The 21,125-nt window shown below is 45.9% G+C and overlaps 6 protein-coding genes across 6 annotated transcripts; 3 read left to right on the top strand and 3 right to left on the bottom strand.

The window, feature by feature from the left end:
• Positions 1 to 13: 13 nt before the first annotated feature.
• GLAREA_00482 (uncharacterized protein) lies at positions 14 to 1,066 on the bottom strand (the record flags this gene model as incomplete). Its single annotated transcript, XM_008085240.1, has 1 exon — positions 14 to 1,066. One exon carries the CDS (start codon positions 1,064 to 1,066, stop codon positions 14 to 16), a length of 1,053 nt encoding a protein of 350 aa, XP_008083431.1.
• A 1,433-nt stretch (positions 1,067 to 2,499) lies between these two features.
• Positions 2,500 to 12,190, top strand: GLAREA_00481 (uncharacterized protein; the record flags this gene model as incomplete). The annotated part of the gene is made up of 2 exons (XM_008085239.1): positions 2,500 to 8,969; positions 9,025 to 12,190. The coding sequence occupies 2 exons, from the start codon at positions 2,500 to 2,502 to the stop codon at positions 12,188 to 12,190; spliced, it is 9,636 nt and encodes a 3,211-aa protein (XP_008083430.1).
• A 1,861-nt stretch (positions 12,191 to 14,051) lies between these two features.
• On the top strand, positions 14,052 to 15,786 carry GLAREA_00480 (Dimeric alpha+beta barrel; the record flags this gene model as incomplete). The annotated part of the gene is made up of 7 exons (XM_008085238.1): positions 14,052 to 14,098; positions 14,146 to 14,359; positions 14,415 to 14,701; positions 14,752 to 15,029; positions 15,078 to 15,392; positions 15,446 to 15,514; positions 15,569 to 15,786. The coding sequence occupies 7 exons, from the start codon at positions 14,052 to 14,054 to the stop codon at positions 15,784 to 15,786; spliced, it is 1,428 nt and encodes a 475-aa protein (XP_008083429.1).
• Positions 15,787 to 16,418: 632 nt separating this feature from the next.
• Positions 16,419 to 17,303, top strand: GLAREA_00479 (uncharacterized protein; the record flags this gene model as incomplete). Its single annotated transcript, XM_008085237.1, has 3 exons — positions 16,419 to 16,596; positions 16,648 to 16,877; positions 16,929 to 17,303. The coding sequence occupies 3 exons, from the start codon at positions 16,419 to 16,421 to the stop codon at positions 17,301 to 17,303; spliced, it is 783 nt and encodes a 260-aa protein (XP_008083428.1).
• A 387-nt stretch (positions 17,304 to 17,690) lies between these two features.
• GLAREA_00478 (uncharacterized protein) lies at positions 17,691 to 19,140 on the bottom strand (the record flags this gene model as incomplete). The annotated part of the gene is made up of 7 exons (XM_008085236.1): positions 17,691 to 18,259; positions 18,321 to 18,359; positions 18,415 to 18,516; positions 18,566 to 18,631; positions 18,688 to 18,801; positions 18,855 to 18,914; positions 19,101 to 19,140. The coding sequence occupies 7 exons, from the start codon at positions 19,138 to 19,140 to the stop codon at positions 17,691 to 17,693; spliced, it is 990 nt and encodes a 329-aa protein (XP_008083427.1).
• Positions 19,141 to 19,548: 408 nt separating this feature from the next.
• On the bottom strand, positions 19,549 to 20,825 carry GLAREA_00477 (SurE-like protein; the record flags this gene model as incomplete). Its single annotated transcript, XM_008085235.1, has 3 exons — positions 19,549 to 20,456; positions 20,510 to 20,672; positions 20,742 to 20,825. The coding sequence occupies 3 exons, from the start codon at positions 20,823 to 20,825 to the stop codon at positions 19,549 to 19,551; spliced, it is 1,155 nt and encodes a 384-aa protein (XP_008083426.1).
• Positions 20,826 to 21,125: the final 300 nt, after the last annotated feature.

Raw genomic sequence — 21,125 nt, 5'->3', positions numbered from 1 at the left:
GGGAGGTGGATTATTAGGTGCCCCCGGCTTCACTTTTAATATTAGGTTGTTGCAGATTTGCCTGTTGCGCAGGTGCGTTTTGGGATGGCATTTGGGGAGTTTGATTCGAGGAATTGTTCTGAGGAACCGATGGCCGTGGAACGTTGAACTGCTGGTTCTTTGCCACTTCAATCGCAGCGTTGATCGTCTGAGTGTTTTGGAGAGCAGGATTTGGAGCCTGTTGAGGATTCACCTGTGGCCGCGCAGGTGGTGGAGCGACCGTGTTGCTTCCAATACCACCGGTATTTCCAACCGTTTTCTGTTGCGCACCTGCTCCTTGTTGATTTGAGTTTGCAGCTAGACTTCTTTGCGATTGCCGGAAGTTGTCCACGAAGGTTTTGGCCTCTGCATGTGCCTTGGAGAGCTGTTCCTTTTTGTCCTTGTAATCTTTTTCCTCCTCTGGGCTCAGCGGCTTCCCGTCCGCTTGTCTTTTCTGGAACATGCCTTCTAGAGCAGCCAGTCTCGTTGTCGCTTGTTCCATTGCTACCAGACCTTTGAGATATCTCTGTTTTGCTTCCTGGATCCACTTTACATATTCTGGGGTGCCCGCGGTGAGGCTAGATGGCGGAACATATGGAAAACTATTCACGTGCTCCATAACCTTAGTAGTTACTTGAGACTTCTGCCTCTGCTGCTGCTGCTCGGCAGTCAGACCCGCTTGTGCTGGACCATTTGCTTCTTGTGATTGTGATGGTTGTCCTTGGGTTTGTGGCCTAACTCCTCCAGCTCCCTGGGGCTGCTGCATCCTGTACGTCTGCAATTTGTTTGTCAACATCTTCGAGAATTCAAAGAGCCTTCGTTTCGCATCCTGATGTTGAGGGGTTTCTGGCGCATTTCCTTGAACTGTGGTCCAAAGTTGTCTCAGGCCCTGTTCCCATTTCTCTTTCTCAGCTGCGAAAGCTTCCGGGAGCCCTCGCATCTGCTCTGGTTTGTATAATGGTGGTCCAGCCCGTCTCGGTTGGTTCTGTTGCGATTGCCCTCCTGGTTGCTGGCCTTGGGCTTGCCCTGCCTGCCCCGGATTATTCATGACGCTGGCAGCTTGAGTTCGATGATGTTAAGTAGGATTTTCTGATTATACGGGTTCCGCGATATGTTTGTCGGTCGAGTTCAAGCTTCGTGCTCTACGTGGGCATCACCAGTGTTAGGTATAGGAATACTTTGAACGGTTGAACGTTGTCTTGAGCAGCTGCGCGGTCCACAAAGCCAAGCCGAACTGGCTAGAACTAAGTGGTCATGGATCCCGATGTACAACATGCGAGGGTAATAAGGCTGTAACAACAACACCCATAAAACTATAAGAACATAATATCCCAACAATCTTGAAAGATTACACTACTATTAGGTGCCTTTCTACAAAATCCATGGTTCTTCATGATGCCAGATTACAGCGCAGCTGCAATCTACAAACCATCTCGCACAGCCTCAGGTACTGACACTAAATGATATTCAAAATGACCGGGACATGGTCCTAGCCGCGGCGCTCTTTCACGTCGCCGAGTGATTGTAGTCGCTACTGCTACCGGAGCCAACTTGCAAGATTGTGTTTTTTAGGATTTTGAGAGGATTTCGGAAGCAATGGTGACAGACCTTCAAGAAACCGATTTATGGTGATTTTAACAGACAGAGACTTCGTAGATCCCTTGGGCAAGCCAAAAGTACAGCCTTTCGACGACGCGAATATACCGTAAATATGAGCCCTTTGTATCTCGGGTGGGGGGTCTTTTTGTGATTCAAGCACCACTAGAGTGGCCAGGACCGCAGCTATGTCTTCGTGGATGGGAATGCAAAACAGAAGGTTGGCATAATAACTGATCTAGATAATGGGTATATTCTCTGATTAGAAATATAATCAGCGAAATGAAACATGAACCCTAAATCAACTCTTGATATCCTGAGGTTGTAGGACTGATCCGTACCTCTACAGTACGGCCAACTTTAGCGTACCTAGGCACCTATTTTGCCAGCATTTTCTGGCTGTCTGACGTCAGGCAAACATACATCCAGGATGGATGCTAGCACGGCTGGAATACAGGATACCGCATTTCACGTGGAATGAAGCGACATATCGTGAAGGGTGCGACTTGAACAATTGAAACCCCTCGACACAGACGGGTTCTTCGCATCCTATCAAGCGCTACACATCTTTCTGAATCATATCTGTTCATTTTGGCCACCTGGTCGCATCAGTTCACTGCTAATAAGTTGGTGGGGAGCTTGCGAAGAAGTTCGCGCCGAATGCCTACGTAGGTACACGAGCTGTACCGTGGCGACCACTCTTGACGATACGTTCTAGACAATATAAATGATGACGGACATGCCAACGACTTAAATACACCTATACGGCCCGTACCTCTCTACGCGATACAGCGCTATTGCGCAGATGCAGTTGAGATCCTCCAACTTGCCCACCTATCTTCGAACGAAACACCCCCGCCTGGGTGAAGGCACTCCCCGCCTAAGATGTTGGAAGGACTTGTATCCTCGTTGCTTAACCGCTTCTTGGGGATGTACATAAGGAATTTTGACCCTGGACAATTAAAGGTAGGAATCTGGTCGGGAGACGTCAAATTGCGCGACCTGGAACTCCGACGTGAAGCACTGGACCAGTTGAAGTTGCCAATCAACGTGGTGGAGGGCCATCTAGGTCAGCTCACTCTTAAAATTCCATGGTCAAACCTTCGGGGTCAGCCTGTGCAAATCGAAATCGAGGACGTATTCTTGCTTGCAGCGCCAAAGGAAGATGCAGAATATGACGAGGAGGAAGAAGAGCGTCGGAGGCAGGCTGTCAAAATAGAGAAGCTCGACAGTGCCGAGATGCTAAAAGATCGAAACCAGGAAGGGATGAGCCAGGAAGAACAACAGAAGAACCAAAGCTTTACAGAAAGTTTGGTGACAAAGATTGTTGATAACCTACAAATACGGGTCAAGAACATTCATGTTAGATACGAGGATTCTATATCCACTCCAGGACACCCGTTTGCTCTTGGAGTTACCCTTGAGGAGTTTAGTGCGATCAGTACAGACGGGCAATGGAAGCCGACATACATACAGGACTCAGCTGGCCCCACGCACAAGTTAGCAACGTTAGGAGCTCTAGCTGTGTATTGGAACACCGATACATCGCTATTGGGTACTGGCAGAGAGGCTGAAGTACCTGGATTGGAGGTCTCATCGCACGAAGAAATGCTCGCAAAATTTAAGGAGATGATTGTGCGAGGAGAGGATCCAGCCGTTGCCAACCATCAATTCATATTGAAGCCTGTCAGTGGGAAAGCCAAGATTGCTATCGATAAATCTGGGAAGGTTGACCGACCGCATATTAAAGCAGGATTGATATTTGATGAAATCGGTCTGGTTCTAGATGACGATCAATACCGCGATGCGTTGATGATGGTTGATCTATTCCACTATTTCATTCGTCACCAAGAGTACAAAAAGCTGCAACCAAAGGGTGTCTCACCAAAAGAAGATCCTAAAGCCTGGCTTCAATTTGCAGGCAACGCTGTTTTGAGTAAAATCCATGAAAGAAATCGTCGTTGGTCGTGGAGTTACTTTAAAGAGAGGAGAGATGATCGTATTCGATACATCGAACTATTCAAGAAGAAGAAGAAACAAGCAGAGCCTTTGAGTCCAGAGGAGACGAAAGAGATCGAAAAGCTTGAGTGGAAGCTAGACTACGAAGATATGCGTTTTTGGAGGTCGCTGGCCAGGAATCAACTCAAAAAGGAGAATGTTGGGGTCAAGAAGGCGACTACGGCCAAGGGTAAGCAAGGTTGGGTTGCCTGGGCATGGGGTTCGAAGCCAGTCGAAGAGGAAGAAGACGAGACAACAACCATGACTGAGGAGCAGAGGAAAGAGCTCTACGATGCTATCGAGTGGAACGAAAAGACTGCCCTTGCAGAAAGCATTGATTTACCAAAGGAGACGGTCAAGATGCAGATCAATGCCTCCCTCAATACAGGTAGTTTCACCCTCAAACGAGATCCTCATCAGGACACTACAGAAGTTTTGAGTTTATTCTTCGATGGATTTCGCGCTAAATTCTTGCAACGCCCCGAGTCACTTTTCGCAGATGTTAGCCTTGGCGGTCTTCGTGTTAACGATGGGACGACCCCCAATAGCTTATTCAAACAAATTGTGCGGGTCAAGGATGCTCCTGATACTCCAGAGAAATTGCAAATTAAAGAAGAGGAGGAACATGAATCAGACAACGAGGCCGAAAAAGACCCATTTTTCAACTTTCAATTTGAGCAAAATCCACTTGACGGAGCGAGTGACCTCGCTGTCACTGGAAAGCTAAAGCCACTTGAGATTATATGGAATCCTTTATTCTTGGTTGGCATCATAAAGTTTTTCAAGCCCCCAGAAAGACATATGGAATCCATAGGTGCACTCATGGAGTCAGCTGGTGCCACTGTTGAGGGTTTCCGGCAACAGACCAGAGCTGGTCTAGAGTTCGCATTAGAGGAACACAAAACCATTAACGCCAAGCTGGATCTCCAAGCACCACTCATCATCGTCCCTGAGAGTATAACCGCTAAAAGAACAGCTTGCCTGATTCTTGATGCGGGTCACATCAGTGTGAACAGTCAGCTGGTTGACAAACATACGCTTAAAGATATACAAGGCAAGCAAAATCAAGCCTATACAGATGAGGACTATAAACGCCTAGAGTCATTGATGTATGATAAGTTCTTGGTCAAGTTGTCGTCGACGCAGCTTCTGATTGGCCCTTCCATTGAGGATACCAAACGCCAGTTAGACCAGAGGGACGATAAGCAGGCAATGCATATAGTCGAAAAGATCAACGTCGATTTCATTGTTCAGTTATCCATCATCCCTAAAGCTCCAAACTTGACCAAAGTGCGAGTATCTGGCCATCTCCCGGTACTCCACGCATCTGTATCTGACAAGAAGTATAAAAGCTTGATGAGAATAATCGACATGGCCATCCCAAAGCTAGACGATAACGAAGCGACGTCAGGAACCTCTACTACAAAAGAAGTTTCGAGACCCCGAACTTCCAGTACGGTCTCGGCGGCCGACAAGAAAAAGGGCCACGAGCGATCTCAGTCCGTGCCGTTCAATTTTGCCACGCAAGAGGCTATTATTCTGGAAGATGACGTGAGTGAGGATGACGATGCCGAATTTGAGGACGCTTCAAATGAGACGGACAATGAAAAGTTCAAGGTTCAGCAAAAGAACTTTGAACTCAAATTTGAAGTAGATCGGCTCCAGGGGTCTCTCTTTAGAAGCGATCCTGGAGGACGGAAACAAGATCAGCTTCTTGCCGAACTTGTGGCCGAGGAGTTCAGTCTAGATTTGGTTGTCCGGCCGTTTGATTTGATCATTAACACTTCACTTGGCTCGCTCGTCTTAGACGATTATGTTGATAACCCACCAACTGAGTTCAAATCCATTCTCTCTTCCGGTGACGCAGAGTCAGAGAGCGATAAGGATCTTGTGAGTGTGAGAATTGTCAAAGTCAACCGCGACTCTCCTGAATTCATGCCAAAATATGAGGGGGTTGAGGTGAATATTGACGTGGCTATATCCACTATCAATCTCGTCGTCACCCGGAAGACTCTATTGACACTGTTGGACTTCATCCTTGTGACTTTTGCTAACAGCGAGTCCGCCGTCGGCCGGCCTACATCTCCAAAGGAGATCCAGGGCCTACAAGAAGATGAAGAACCTGTAACCACCACCAGTTCCTCAACGGAGACTGATAGCGGATCTGTCCGAATTAAGGTAGATTTGAAGAGTATCAGATTGATTTTGAACAACGACGGGATACGTCTGGCCACTTTGTCGCTCAACGAGGCGGACGTGGGAATCTTTGTTATGGGCAAGACCTTAAGGGTCGCTGCGAAGCTTGGTGATCTCTCACTACTTGATGATGTCAATCAAGGCGCCTCTTCGGATTCCAATTTACGAAAGTTGATAACTATTCAAGGCGATGATCTTGCGGATTTCCGTTATGAAACTTTTGATCCCGATAGTGGTAATGCATATCCCGGCTACGATTCCTCAATCTACCTTCGTGCTGGTTCTATCAAACTACATTTCCTCGAAGAACCATTCCGGAAAATCATTGATTTTGTGGTAAAATTCGGACAGATGCAGGCAATTTTCAACGCTGCTCGACTGGCTGCTGCCAACCAAGCCTCGCAGATTCAGCAGAACGCGAATCGCATGAAATTCGATATAATAGTCAAAACCCCCATTGTCGTATTTCCTAGGACCATGGTTGCTGGTCGACCGAAACGTGACCTTATCACCGCTTATCTTGGAGAGATTTACGCCGAAAACAAGTTCCTTCCGCTAGATGATTCGAAAGATGCGGCTGTCGCTATGAACTTGTCTGCTGGGGTTCGTAACATCCGGTTAACCTCCGATTTCTACTTTGACAACGACAAGTCCGAAGAGTTGGAGCTCATTGACAAGGTAGACCTTGGATTCACGATGACTTATGCGGAACACTCGCCAGGTTCTAAACGGCCTGACATGGAGATAGAGGGAAGCATGACAGATTTTAACCTTCGTGTTACCCAATCGCAGCTCAAGTTCCTTCTGGAGCTTTCTCGATCAGTACCTGCCGCTTTTGCAGCAGACCCCGATAGCTCTCAAAAGGACGTCACAGAGGACATCCCATCTTCTACGTTGAAGAAAGCCAAGACCATCACCGACGACGATTCCGAAGAAAGTTCAAATGCCCTCGTGGACTTAGGCCCCGAGCTAGGAGTCGACTCCAAGAGCTGGACTAAGCTTGATCTTGCGTTTCAGTTGCATAAAATTGGGCTCGAACTCATTTTAGCCAAGGACGATGAGCCTATAGGAGATCTTGATGCTTCAAGCTTGGCTAAGTTCTCCCTTGATGACACAAAAGTCAAGCTTCGGATGATGACAGATGGCTCTTTAGAGTCAGAATTGCTTATCCAGTCTTTTACAATTCAAGACAGCAGGACGAGGGAGACGAACAAATTCCGCAAGATTATGACTTCCTTAAACAAGGACGTGCAACAGTTTATGGCCAGTGTCACTATCTCAGGTGGTAAAGAGCGAAACCTAATAGCTATGGTGGCTATCGATAGTCCACGGATAATATTTGCCCTTGACTATCTGTTCGCTTTGCAGTCATGGGTTGCCGCCGGTCTAGTCGTTGATGAAGCTGTCATGTCTGATCATGATGAAAGTTTGTTTGGCTCTCCAGATGAATCTGAAACAGATTCCATTATGGCAATAGCTGAGGAAGCCTCGCCCGAGTCTGCGAGCGGGTCGAGAGCCTTGTCGAAGTCATCATATCAACAACCTGAACAATCCAGCGACTCTTCTATGAGTGTAGCATTCAGAGTCAACGTCGTCAATGCACAAATAATCTTGATCGCCAATCCCCTAAGTTCGAGCTCCGAGGCCATTGTCCTAGGGACCAAGCAAATTTTAATAGCGCAACAACATGCATTAACTGTACAGGTTATGAAAATGGGGATGTTCCTCTGCAGAATGGACAAATTTGAAGATAGTCGCCTTCGAGTTCTAGATGATTTCTCCTTGCAAATGTCTCTGGACAGTTCGCAAGCAGACTTGACAAGTTTTCACATAGACATAGAACCTTTGGTGCTACGATTGTCCCTCAGAGATATTCTCCTCGCAATCCAGATCGTCACCAAGGCATCTGAACTTTCTAGCGTCGATGACAATAAAAACAAGGATTCCCCAGCTTCTGATCAGAAAGCTAAGCAACTCAAGACCGGCGATGCAGGCCTGAAGCAGCGGAGTGCAAGCGGTAAAGGTCAATCTACAATTGGAAGAAAGACCAAGGCTCCTACTGTTGCACAACCCAGACTACAAGATAAATCGTTAGAAAAAGTCACGCGAAAACACGAGGAGCTCACCGTAACTTTGGATGGCATGAGATTAATCCTGATCGGCGATCTTCACGAATTACCTATCCTAGATCTTAGTGTCAAAAGCTTTACCACCACTGCCAACGACTGGTCAAGCAATTTGCGAGCGGGCACCAACATCGACTTGTTCATAAACATTTACAATTTTTCGAAGTCAGCTTGGGAGCCGTTTATCGAACCTTGGCAGCTGGGCCTCGAAATCTCAAAAGAGGCGAACCCCGATTCTCTTGCCGTCAACCTTGTCTCGGACAAAACATTGGAGTTGACTGTAACTTCGGCAACAATTGCGTTGGCTTCTAAATCGGCAGATTTTCTGACCCAATCTGATGATGTGCTTTCGAAACCTAGAGGGACCGAAGCACCTTACCGAATGAGAAATTATACCGGGTTCGATATCAACGTATGGGCTGATGTCTCAGGTGAAGAGAACCAGATGGCTGCCAAATTAGCAGACGGAGAGGAAGGTCCTTGGAGGTTCGAAGATTGGGAGAAGATGCGAGAGAATTTATCGCCAGAGGAGAGCAACGGTGTTGTTGGTATTCGTTTGGAGGGAAGCGGGTTTGACAGCATCAACAAGATACCAGTTACACGTGAGGGAGAGACCATCTATAACTTACGTCCCCGAAAGAACCAGATCATGCATCGACTTTTGGTGGAGGTTACTCTTGGAGATGATAACGTCAAATGTATCACTTTCAGGTCGCCCTTATTAGTCGAGAACAAGACTCAAATACCTGTGGAGGTTGGAGTTTTCGACGCTCAGGAGGGGCATCTCTTGAAGATTGAGAAGATCGCACCTGGAGAGAGCCGACCAGCTCCCGTAGGTGCCGCCTACTTGAAGTCTCTACTTGTGAGACCCGACCAAGGGTTTGGGTACACCTGGTCTACCGAGTCACTCTATTGGAAAGACCTTATGAAGAGACCGACTAGAACCATGACCTGCAAAGGTGAAAACGACAAACAAACCCCGCCCTTTTACTTCCAGATGCATGCTAGCTACGATAAAACCAATCCTCTTCCGTCGTATGTTTATCGAAACTTCATCCAATTACATACTCATTAACTAATGAACGTCTAGAATTTATCCTTACATGCGAATTAGACTCTCTGCTCCTATCGAGTTGGAGAACCTTCTGCCTTACGACTTCAAGTATCGAATCTATGACAAAAATACCAAAAAAGACTGGACAAATTTCCTCCGCAAAGGCGGCCTCAGCCCCGTTCATGTTGTTGAGCTTTCGCATCTGTTACTTATGAGTATTGATATGCAAGATACTGTATTCAAGGCCAGCGAATTTGCAATAATTAACTCGAACAACCAGGAAGATTTCCGCAAGGAATCGCAACTCGTCTGCAAAGATAATGAGGGACTGGCGCTCAATTTGAAGTTGCACTATTACAAGATTCCTGACAGCGGTGGTGCATTCAGAATCACCGTCTACAGCCCTTATGTGGTTCTAAATAAGACTGGACTTGAGATCAACATCAAATCAAAATCCCTACTCCAAGGAGCAAAAACATCAGCCGGCCAGGCGTTCCACGCAGATTCTGCTGATAGAGAGAGGCGTAAGGCTTTACCATTCATGTTCGCTTTTGGGGCTGACGATCAACGCAATCGTGCAATCTTGAAAGTTGGCGACTCGAACTGGAGCAAACCACAGAGTTTTGACGCTATTGGCAGCACTGTTGACGTTGTCTTGCCAGCTGCAAACAAGAACAACGAGATCCATGTCGGTATCACCGTCGAGTCAGGAGAGGGAAAATACAAGATGACAAAGGTTGTTACCATTGCTCCTCGATTTGTGCTTAAAAATCGAATGGACGAAGAAATGAACGTACGGGAACCAGGGTCTTCAGACGTTATGACACTCAAGCCTGGAGCTCTGCAACCATTACATTTCCTTCAAAAATCTGCCAGGAAGCAACTGTCGCTTTGCTTCCCTGGGGTCAACAACCAATGGTCATCTTCGTTCAACATTTCAGACCTCGGAACAACACACGTCAAATTGGCCAAGTACCAGCAGCGCCAAAAGCTGATCCGAGTTGAGGTTCTAATGGAGAATGCTACCATATTTTTGCACCTGAGCTTAGAGACAAAGAATTGGCCATTCTCAATGCGCAACGAAAGCGATGTAGAGTTCAAATTTTACCAAGCCAACCCAAATCTTGATGATGAAGATGCGGAAGATCGGTCCGGTTGGCGGCCAATTAGGTATATGTTGCCTCCTAGAAGTATCATGCCGTATGCCTGGGATTATCCAGCTGCAAAGTTCAAGGAGCTGGTCATCACTGCTAATGGTAAAGAGAGACACATTAAGTTGGCGGAAATTGGAAACTTGATCCCACTGAAAATCCCACCTGCGCATAATGCGGTAGGCGCGAGAGAGTCCAAGATTATCGACCTGAATGTCACAGCTGACGGTCCAACTCAAACATTAATTCTATCGAATTACAAAGCGTCGAAGTCTCTGTACAAGCAGAAAACTCGTTCTGAGTCAACTACGAGCGTTGCCGGTGGCTTCGAAGTCAAAGATCAAGATATGGGTGTCACATTTCGAGCACAGCTAAAGCTGGCCGGAATTGGGATATCTCTTATCAACGCTCAACTGCGTGAGCTTGCCTATATCACCTTCCGAGATGTCTCGTTCAAATACTCCGAATCGCCTCTTTATCAAACCATCACAGCTGGTATTACCTGGATACAAATTGACAACCAGCTTTATGGCGGCATATTCCCCATGATATTGTATCCCAGTGTAGTACCCAAAAACAGCAAAGAGACTGAGGCTCACCCATCTGTCCACTTCCAGGTGACCAGGGTGAAGGACGATTCGTACGGGGTGATATACATCAAATATGCGACTCTCTTGCTTCAACAGATGACACTTGAAATCGATGAAGACTTTGTCCTAGCACTGTTGGAGTTTTCGAAGGTACCTGGTGCGAGCTGGTCAGAAACTCACGAAGGCAAATTGTGCGATGAGGATTTAGACATTCCAGAACCTAAGCAGGAGCAATCGGGGCAAGACATCTATTTTGAGTTGCTCAACTTACAACCCATGCAACTGGATTTATCTTTCGTCCGTACCGACCGAGTTAACGTTGAGGATAAAACGTCTTCGCGGAACCCTCTAATGTTCTTCTTGAACGTACTAACCATGGCGATTGGAAACATCAACGATGCGCCTGTTCGTCTCAATGCACTCATGCTGGAGAATGCACGCCTTTCAATGGCGGTGCTATTACAAAACGTATCAAACCACTACTCTCAAGAAGGTCTCTACCAGGTCCACAAAGTTCTAGGGTCCGCAGACTTCCTTGGGAATCCGGTGGGATTATTCAACAACCTAAGTTCTGGTGTTGCCGACATTTTTTATGAGCCATACCAAGGTTTCATTATGTCCGATCGTCCAGAGCAATTGGGTCTAGGTATTGCTAAGGGTGCAACCAGCTTCGTCAAAAAGTCCGTGTTTGGCTTCTCTGATTCTTTCTCAAAATTCACAGGCAGTATTGCAAAGGGTCTAGCTGAAGCCACCATGGACAAACAATTCCAGGATCGTCGTCGTATGACTCGCTCTCGAAATCGACCCAAGCATGCTCTGTACGGAGTTACGGCCGGCGCGAACTCATTCGTTAGCTCCCTCGCATCCGGTGTTGGCGGTCTGGCACGCAAACCTCTTGAGGGTGCAGAGCAAGAAGGCGTTGCCGGATTCTTTAAAGGAGTCGGCAAGGGTGTCCTTGGTGTTATGACAAAGCCCGCTATTGGTGTCTTCGATCTCGCATCCAATGTGTCAGAGGGTATACGGAACACTACTACCGTCTTTGATACGGACGGGCTTGATCGTGTCCGTCTAACACGTTTCATTGGTACCGACGGAATTGTCCATCCATATTCGCAACGGGAAGCTCTTGGCCAGTTCTGGCTCAAGCAACTCGACAACGGGAAATACTTCAATGAGCAATATATCGCACACCTTGAGCTACCCAGGGAGGATGTTGTTGTTATGTTGACATACTCGAGAATTATGCTCATCAAGTCTAAGAAGTTGACCTCCGAATGGGACGTTCCTCTGAAAGATATCCAAACAATTTCGAAAGAGAGGACGGGATTGAGTCTAACTCTGAGAGGTGGGACCAATGGACCTTTTATTCCTGTTGTGGAAGAAAGTAGCAGAGGTTTCTTGTACAAGAAAATCGGTGTTGCTGTGGGGGAATTTAACAAGAAGTACAAAGCCACCGAGTAGAGGTAGAATGAAGGACAAAGTATAGATGATGAGAAGAAACGAAACCGTGAATGAGAGACGGGAAAGATGATGGAATGACAGAAGGATGGAATGATGATGGAATGGCATCAATTATGTGATAAGTGGCTGGATGTCACGCTAATTTTAGATTCGAAAAGCGATTTCAAATGAAAAGTACACTTTTGGCAGCTGGCGGTCGTTGAGTGATTAATTTTGTGAGGGGAGCCGTATGTATGTTTTCTCAAAGTTCAGTTCATCGGTTGTAGTGGTGACACGAACTATTGGTGATACAGCATCGTATAGATGTATTGATTGGCTTTTCCGATGGTCGAATTATGCTAACATTTCCAGCAGACTCATGCATCGTGTTGCTAGAAGAGACCTAGTGCGATCGTCACTGTCTGTTGAGACTGTTCTCGCTGATTGTGCGTAGTTGGCCTGGAATCATTGGGCCATTAACGGGAGGTCATATTTGTGTTTTTTTTTTTCAAAGAGCGGCATGGAAAGGATTGTGGGCAGATAGTCATTACCCCGCTTTCACCAGTGTGTGATGGGTGCTAGTTCTCCATGTCTCAGTCCTTATCAGAGAATGAATCTGAGGTTGCACAATCATTTTTGCTGCTGGTCATGACATACTACTCCGAATCAAGGTCATTTGCCTTTAAAACCCGTATTTGCTACCGGACAGAATTCTCTGCCGATATTTCGACGAAGGCGGTGATAAAGGTATCACTTTGTCGTCGTAATAAGAGACGATACTGAATCCAGTCCAGTTCGATGTCTGTATTGGTAACGGATGTCGACACCATTCTCATTGGTGTTGCTTGGCACTATCAATAAGTTCATCAATTGTGACTATGTGGCTGATGCCGAGGATTTTGCTAACCACCGGATGGCCTTCTCCATGATTCAGATTATAAGACTATCCTGCAGGAATCCTCAATCACTTGCAGTGGAAGAGAAACAGTTGTTGACAGCTACTCAGGTATTTTCTCTACGTTTCAAGTATCAATCTCTAAAGCACACACTAACTTATCGTTCTCCAGTAGGGATAAATATCGCTTCAGTCTCTTGCAAGTAATAAATGAACGATTTCTGTACCAATCACTATGGTTTCAGCTGTCCATCGACCGCGCCTGGGCGTTCCCCACCAGGGACGTTTTACGCCAGCCACCAATAAGGCTGAAAGTACCAAGAGCGACGTTCCTTGCCTTAGCTCCCCAATTCACCCCTCAATCGTTCTCATATGCTACGTAAGTTTCTCTTCGTAGTTTAGCTTCCGAAAGGCTACTTCTAAGCGCAATCGGGTCCACTTCCGATGAGCTATAGCACGGCAGTCTCAACACAGCCCTACCAGTGGACTCCAATCGTCACTTATCAATTAACAAAAATTGAAAGTGCTTCTTTACCGCGTTTTACCAAGACAAACAGCCATAACGCCTTTTCATTGTGTCTCGCACTTTCTCTCTAAATTGGTCAGAACAGTGTGATATGATTACTTGGCTCCAGTTTTTGGCACAGTTGAGGAAATACGACTGCAATTTGAACCTCTCATCTTCCACTTCCTTGGACTCGTGATTCCATTTCAGTCTCAGCCATTCCTAGATTGGTTAAGCCTACAGAAAGACGGTGAGTTGTTATTCGAATTGATGATATGTGGCGAGCTGAGACACAGCTTAACAAAGTGAGATCTGATAGCCGGGTGGTCCTCCTCACGACACTCACATGGTGCATAGTTAATAGAAACAAGATAAAGAGGGCATATCCTGCAAAAGGATTCAGTTGTCATCGTCCAACTACTTAATTCCTACCAACCTCGACATAACATTGAAACATACTTAAGTGTTACAGTGATTCAACAATGGCTCCACCACCACTCAATCTGGACGATGTCCAAGGCGACATCTTGTTAGTTTGCCTGACTGTTTTGCAAAAATTGAAGCTAACATAGACAGGATTGGGTTGCCCAAAAGACTTGAGGCATACTGGTTTATCGAAATCAAAAAGCCCAGCGAGTTCCAGAAGCAGCTCTTGGAGCTAATTCCGTTGATCACTTCCAGCACTCAAGCGAAAAATGACGAGAAAGCTTGCTTTGATCATAGAGGCAATGACGGTGACTTGACACTCGCTGGTGTAAATTTTGCTTTTTCGAGAAAGGGACTGGACGAAGTAAGATATACTTATGATTGGTCCTACTTGCACACGCCATTCTGACAAGAATTAGTTGGGTTTCAAAGAACCTTTGAGCAAAGAGCCACAAAATGATCCATTTGAAAAGACCATGCTCGCAACAGCTGAGGCAGACTTCAATGACCGAGTTCACGGTTTCAACAAAGCGTGGTTCAAGGAGTTCAAGCAAGAAATTCACTGCCTGATTTTCATCACAGGAGATTGTCAAGACACCATAGATTTTACATTAGCAAAGGTCAAAAAGATTTTGGGGGTAACTGTGCAAGAGATCAAACTCGTACAAGGCAAGGTACGGCCAGGGGATCAAATGCACCACGAACAGTTAGTGCTTCCTCATTGTTATCGCTGCATTATGACTGATACTGAGTCAGCTTCGGGTATAATGACGGAATCTCTCAGCCAGCCATCAAGGGTGTTGACCAAAAGCTTCTACCTGGACAAGAGTTCATTGACCAAGGTATCATCCTGTTAGGTCGGCCGGGTGACCGTGGTCAGGGTCGCCCCTCTTGGACACTTGACGGCAGTTTTCTTGCTTTCAGATATCTTTCTCAGGAGGTCCCGGAATTCCAAGACTTCGTCGATGACAAAAATCCTCACGAAGCGCCAAAAGATTTCTTCGGTGCACAGCTTGTTGGGCGCTGGAAGAGCGGTAATGCCCCTCGCTAATTTTGTTACCAATACAGATCTATATACTCAGGTACCCCACTAGTACTCGCTCCTACTGTTGATTCAGATCCTTCCATCGGAAAAAACCCACAACAGAATAACAAATTTGATTATGATCCCCACTCACAAAAGCTTTGTCCTTATGCAGCACACACGCGCAAGACTTTCCCTCGAGGGGACATACAACAATCTGTCGCTATCCACAGGATTGTACGACGTGCAATCACTTTTGGTGAAGAGCTCACCCCAGAGGAGATCAAGTCAAGAAAGACCAAGCTGGATCGCGGATTGCTGTTCAAATGTTATCAGAGTAACATTGCGGATGGGTTTCACTTCATTCAACGCAGTGCGTTTTAGTTTCGTGCTATGTTGAATCTCTTTGCTGACCGATCCTTGTAGTCTGGGCAAATAATAACACATTTCCATTTCTGAAAATCGGTGAGGATGGCAAACCAATACCGAAACCAGGTAAGCAGAATCCAACAATAAATCTCGAATCAAATCTAACCCACTCACTCCTAGGATTCTCCGATGAAAATGGGCCTGGGGTAGACGGTATCATTGGACAGGCGGAAAAGGGAGGTGTTCGTCAGATGGATATCCTGAATGACAACGACCCAGCAGGCAAGGTCAAACTTCCAAAAGAGTGGGTGATCTCTCGTGGCGGGGAGTACTTCTTTTCGCCCTCCATCTCTCAGCTCAAGAAGAAATTCGCCTCGCCAAGCAAGAATGAGTTGTAAGATGTTGGCTTGATATGCCATGTCTCTCTTCGTATCTCGAACATCAAATCGGGGGATTGTCGCGATATGGGAAGGAGGAAGCAAGTGATAGTATGTGTTACGTCCAATATCTATTAGCTTTTTCTTCTTGTCCAAGCAAGCTGGACTTTTAGGTCTTTTGACGGATATGTTCGCGATTGTGGCTCGACTGATATTCTCTGTGTCCGACCAATTTTATCATTCTTACAAAACTTCTTATGCCTGCTATCGTGACATAGAAAAATTTCTATAAAATGCTTGAGACGATTTCAAGACGTGATCGGAGTTTGTAACAGGGAAGGGGAGCCGAGTTTCAATGCAGTCAGATTCAGCCCTTCACAACACCACAAAACTTGGCAGGAGTCTTGTGACCTTCGTGATTGCCACCTTTTAATGGACAGTGGAAACTCTCATTAATCTGATTGATTTCAAGCTGTATAAGAGAGAGAATACTGAGGTTTGGTGCAACTTATAGAACGGAATTTATGTGCCGACATGATTCATCAGCTGGCCACAATTGAGTTGTTCTTTTGAAAAGACACACTAGCTTGCTACTTTGACGCCTATACTCATACTCCTTGACTATTAATTTCTTTAAAGACTACTATTTCGCAATGGCTGGCGAGTTGTATCAGCTCATTGAAGATGAGGACAAGGAAAGTCCAGCTTGGCTAAAAGCCCACCGAAGTCAACTTGCACGAATGTGGACGTTTTTTCTCGGTGCTCTCATTCTCTCGATTGTAGCAAACTTGATTCAAGTATCACAGTACCGTAAAATGAAAATCAAGTGTGGTAAGAAGTTCAACCCATGATATCAATAGCCTTCTCATTGACACACGTCAGCCGAACTTCGCCGATCAACCAAGCTCACTTTTCAAGGAAATACGGAATACAGCAGTGCCAACGAAACCAGAGCGGATGGACTCTGGGACGATATAAGCACCGGAATAGGTGCCATCACACTCACAAAACAGTTTGCTGAGTCACATGGCCTTTTAGATGCGAGTCCGTTTCCTTGGGCCAACAATCAAGGAGTTTACTTTGTCCAAGGATTTCACGAGATGCATTGTTTGGTATACTCCTTTATGTTGGGTTCAAAAGGCTCATAGCTGATGAGAATCTAGAAAACGATTCGAAAATCTCTCGCTCAGCATACCCATAATATACCTCAGTCTCGTTCAGCATCCCACATTGCGCACTGCTTCGATGTACTACGGCAATCTATACTTTGCGCCGTAAATGACACGCCTATGCCTGTAATTGCAGGTAGAGTGACAGGAGACGGTCAGGTAATGAAATGTCGGAATTGGAAGCAATTAGAAGAGTGGGTTAGCGAGCCAGAGAGAAGTGCCTGCTATAGATTTGTGGATGAATATCGTGAAGTTCCGATTAATGGAAGTTTGATTGAAAGATATGCATTTTGTGGAAACGACAGTCTGTATTTTGACACAATGAAAAGATTCTTTGAAATGTGGGGACATCAGAGTTTGTTTGGGTAGAAAGGATCGTTCTATCACCAGTGTATTGCAGTATTGACGGGACATCCTGCAAATAAAATTTCAGAAATGATTCTGCAATCATCGTTCTTTAGCACACATGTTTAACCGTCTCGATAGAGCTTATGCTGCATATTGATTCAAGAACTTGAGTAAACATAGCGGTTGACGCAGCATATCGTTACTCTAAAGTAAGAAAGTGTCTGGTCTGACTTGCAATGTACGGTATGTAAATTCAATAGGTTCAATCAGATTCGACGAATAAAACCGCAGACCGAGCTATTCTCAATAAAACCGCTAGCCATCCTTCATGCCAACACAAAGTTCATAAACTGCTAGTTCGCTGAATACCGTCCAACAGCATCGCTTAAAGATCCGAAATATATCCTATTAACCACCTCCACCATCTTCCGTACGGACGGCCACAATACTTTTCGTATTTCGCTCATTAATTCCCCGCTTTCCATCATGTGGTGGAAGTGACCAGTGCACAAAGACGTCCTCCTTGACATTTCTTGAAATGTCCTCACCAACCGCTTCCCTTTCGATCATTCTTGCGATGTTACCATGACCATTGCCAATGTGCCAATCAGTCTCCTCTCTTGGTATAATTGTTAAAGTGTCTCGTTTGCTCCCCGCAACGGCCCAGTCATGTTCTCTCTGTGGTAGTTTGGTTGGAGTATCTCTTTTGTTACCACCAACTGTCCATTCATATTCCTTTCTTTCTACAAGATCTGCGAGTTCTCGACGACCACCTCCCACCCCCCAATCATTCTCTGCTTTCTTGACGATGCTGGATATTTCATTACCAGTCTGCCGAGGCTTTAAAGACAACCATGTGCGCGGATTTTTCTTCTCCAGGGAGGAGCGACTATTTGGACCTTCTCCACCGTCTCTGGACGTGACGATCAGTCTCTTGGGAATGTTGTCTCTTTTGGTCCAAATGATATCTCCGTCTTCTATGATCTTGAATCAGTCATGGACAGTTCAGAGACAGTATGGGAAAATCGAAGAGCTTACCGGCTTTAGCATCCTTGATCACGGCATCAAAAGCTGGAGCTAATTTTTGGTTAACCAATACAATATAGAGGTTTATAAGTTGATGTTCTCTCACTTTGGTTCGCACTTTGCATTTCCGGCTCCTCCTTTTCTGAGCTCCTAGCAAAGAGACCGACTGTTCTTCTTACAAGTCGTCCCCAAACTGTGTCTTCACTTCCTATGTATTCATTAGTTGATTGATAAATTGGTCTGAACTTTTGACAAACCACGCCTAGCAATCCGAGCTGGCTCAATGGAAGATACCTGTGTGCCACCAACAAGATCTAGAGCTTCTGTGAATTTGATTGGTTACTGGACCTCTTGTTCCAAACTTCTTTACGTCACATACCTCGTCTGGCGATTCTAGCTGGAGAAATCGGATCATCGACAGGAGGCAATGGCAATTTGTCCTTGACACTCCTGGCTTGGTTGTCTGTGCTACGAGTAGATATTTGATCTGCTCCTTCAGTATTAGAGCGAGTTGTTAGTGTAAAGTAAACCAAGAGTCAAACTGACCAGGTTGAAGCCCAACATGAGATATAGGGCTATTAAATGTGACAGGAAAGGCACTGCACCCTACAATCACCACGAATAGTCCAGTAGAGATTTTCGAATGCAACATATTACTTGCAATCTTCTGTAGCAGTTTTACTAACTTCGCATTTGTTTTTCTCCCAGCATAATCAGGTTGTTACTACTATATATGATCCACAAGGTAATATTCCTGGCAGCCAGCCAAGACGGCATGAAGCAAGAGCTTACACCTCAACGGCTTAACTTGCTGCCGGTTCTGTGCAATCATCTCCAGGGCCGAGGAATTGGCGTTCAGCTGCTCGCTTAAAGCTTCCCTTCATTTCTTCAGCGAAGCTACGAATTCCATGTTGCAATCGAGTTATCAAAACATGGAAGATATGGGAACTTAACGATGTTTTGCAGCCATCCTTGAGCTGAATGGACTTCGTATATGGTATAGCATATTTGCATCCCACGATAGCTGTTGTGATCATGGAAGATTGATCAACATCTTCGAAGCCGGTGAGAAGCTAGAACATGACTACACAAGGAATGGCTGCGTCGTGAAAGACCTTAGACAATGAAAGTTTGAGAAGAAGCACTTGAAGCAAAAATCTGTTGAAATTGTCGTTCGGATCTCTTCGTTTTATCTACCTAAATCATCCCTATCAACGCCAGAATGGACACTGTCATTCATTTACAACGCCAACAAAGCGCCCAACAGACCAAGTCCGAGTCCCATAATTGAAGCTCTCAAACCAACGCTACCGCCATTTACTGCAACAAGGGTACTGGAAGGAGTAGGAGAAGCAACAGTTCCATTTCCTCCAGTAGTACCAGTACCATTGATATATCCCACCAGTGGCTCCAAAAGTCCCTTCAAGTCAGGAGCGTTGTGACATTGTAAAGGAGCGTCGTAGTCCACGGTGAAGAATGAGACTGCACTGTTGCATTTCAGGTCCAAAATCTCCGTTTCTCCAGGTAACGAACAGTCTCCGTTGATACAAGTGTTTGTGCCCTCGCTTATCACATCACCATATTTGAAAAGCCCCGTAGTCTCATTGAAGACTGCTTTATCGACAACAGCACCTCCAGTCAGGCGTGAGTGGATGTATGGCGGAGCAACGCAAGACGCATCTTTGTAAGAAGTGATGACTGGGATATTGACGTTTATTCCATAGCCATATGGCAGCAACCGTCCACCACCAGTCTTCGCAACATTTGTAATAAGTTGTTGTGCTAAATCTGCGGCCAGTTGTCCATAGATTGTAGCTGGATCTTTCAATCCAGCTGGTGTAGTCTCGTTCACCCAGTAATATGGAGTCTGTACTGAGGTACCTCCTGAGAAGCCAATGGCCGGTATGCCTCGCTCAACGGCAGTATAGGCAGCTCCCAGAGTCCCGGCAAGCGTGTACAAGAAAGGACCGAGATTGAGTCCGTAATTTGGTCCTGATAAAACGAGATCTGGGACGCTGAAGTTTGCATAGCGAGGCAGAACATAGTCGAGACCGACCTGAACGCAAGCGGACGGCGTGCCATTGTAGTACCAAATGTGTGAGTCCGTAGGATCAGGCCCTACGGATGGAGCTCCTGCCTTGACAATACCTGTTCCATAATGTTAGCACAAACGCTTGATTAATTGGTTGTTAATGATGTACCAAATTCCGAGTCCACGGTCAGGTTTCTGGATGTGGTGTATGTAACGGTCCCGCCTTTCCCACTTTGGTTGTCGGCTGAAGCTACGATATATGCTTGATGTCCATAAGCCTCGACGGCTTTATACATCTCGCGGATATTCGCTGTCCCGAACCCATCATCATTCTGGCAATTGTTAGCTCTCATTCACAAAAATTGGATTTTCATCGCGGAAATAGACCAATTGAAACTCACGGTGATCAAAATGTTCAACCCATTGACGCCGAAAAAGAGAGTGGAAGCCGAGACGGCGTTTGCAAGACATAGTGAAGGATGCATCTTCGCAGGCTGACGGACGCACACAGAGATATGAAGTGAGTGGATGGAAGGAGAAATCTGAGGAAGGAAGGGAAAAGGAAAAGAGTATTTGTTGTAGGCGGATATTATTCACACATATCTAGATGCGGAGCAACCAACGATGATCGAGCTGTTGTACCTTGACAATCCCGTCTCTTCGGCTGGAGGCAAGCACTAACACCTCGATATCACCAATCATCAGCTCCAATCCAAGGAAAAAGAAGCTTCCCTTGCCAGCCGAAAAGCTTCATCCCAGGTTAGTAGACGCGTACCTTGCCTAAG

This window comes from Glarea lozoyensis (assembly GCF_000409485.1).
Source record: "Glarea lozoyensis ATCC 20868 chromosome Unknown GLAREA3, whole genome shotgun sequence".
Taxonomy (NCBI): Eukaryota; Fungi; Ascomycota; class Leotiomycetes; order Helotiales; family Helotiaceae; genus Glarea; species Glarea lozoyensis.
The sequence above is the reverse complement of the archived record's forward strand: the minus strand, read 5'-3'. Positions and strand labels throughout refer to the sequence as shown.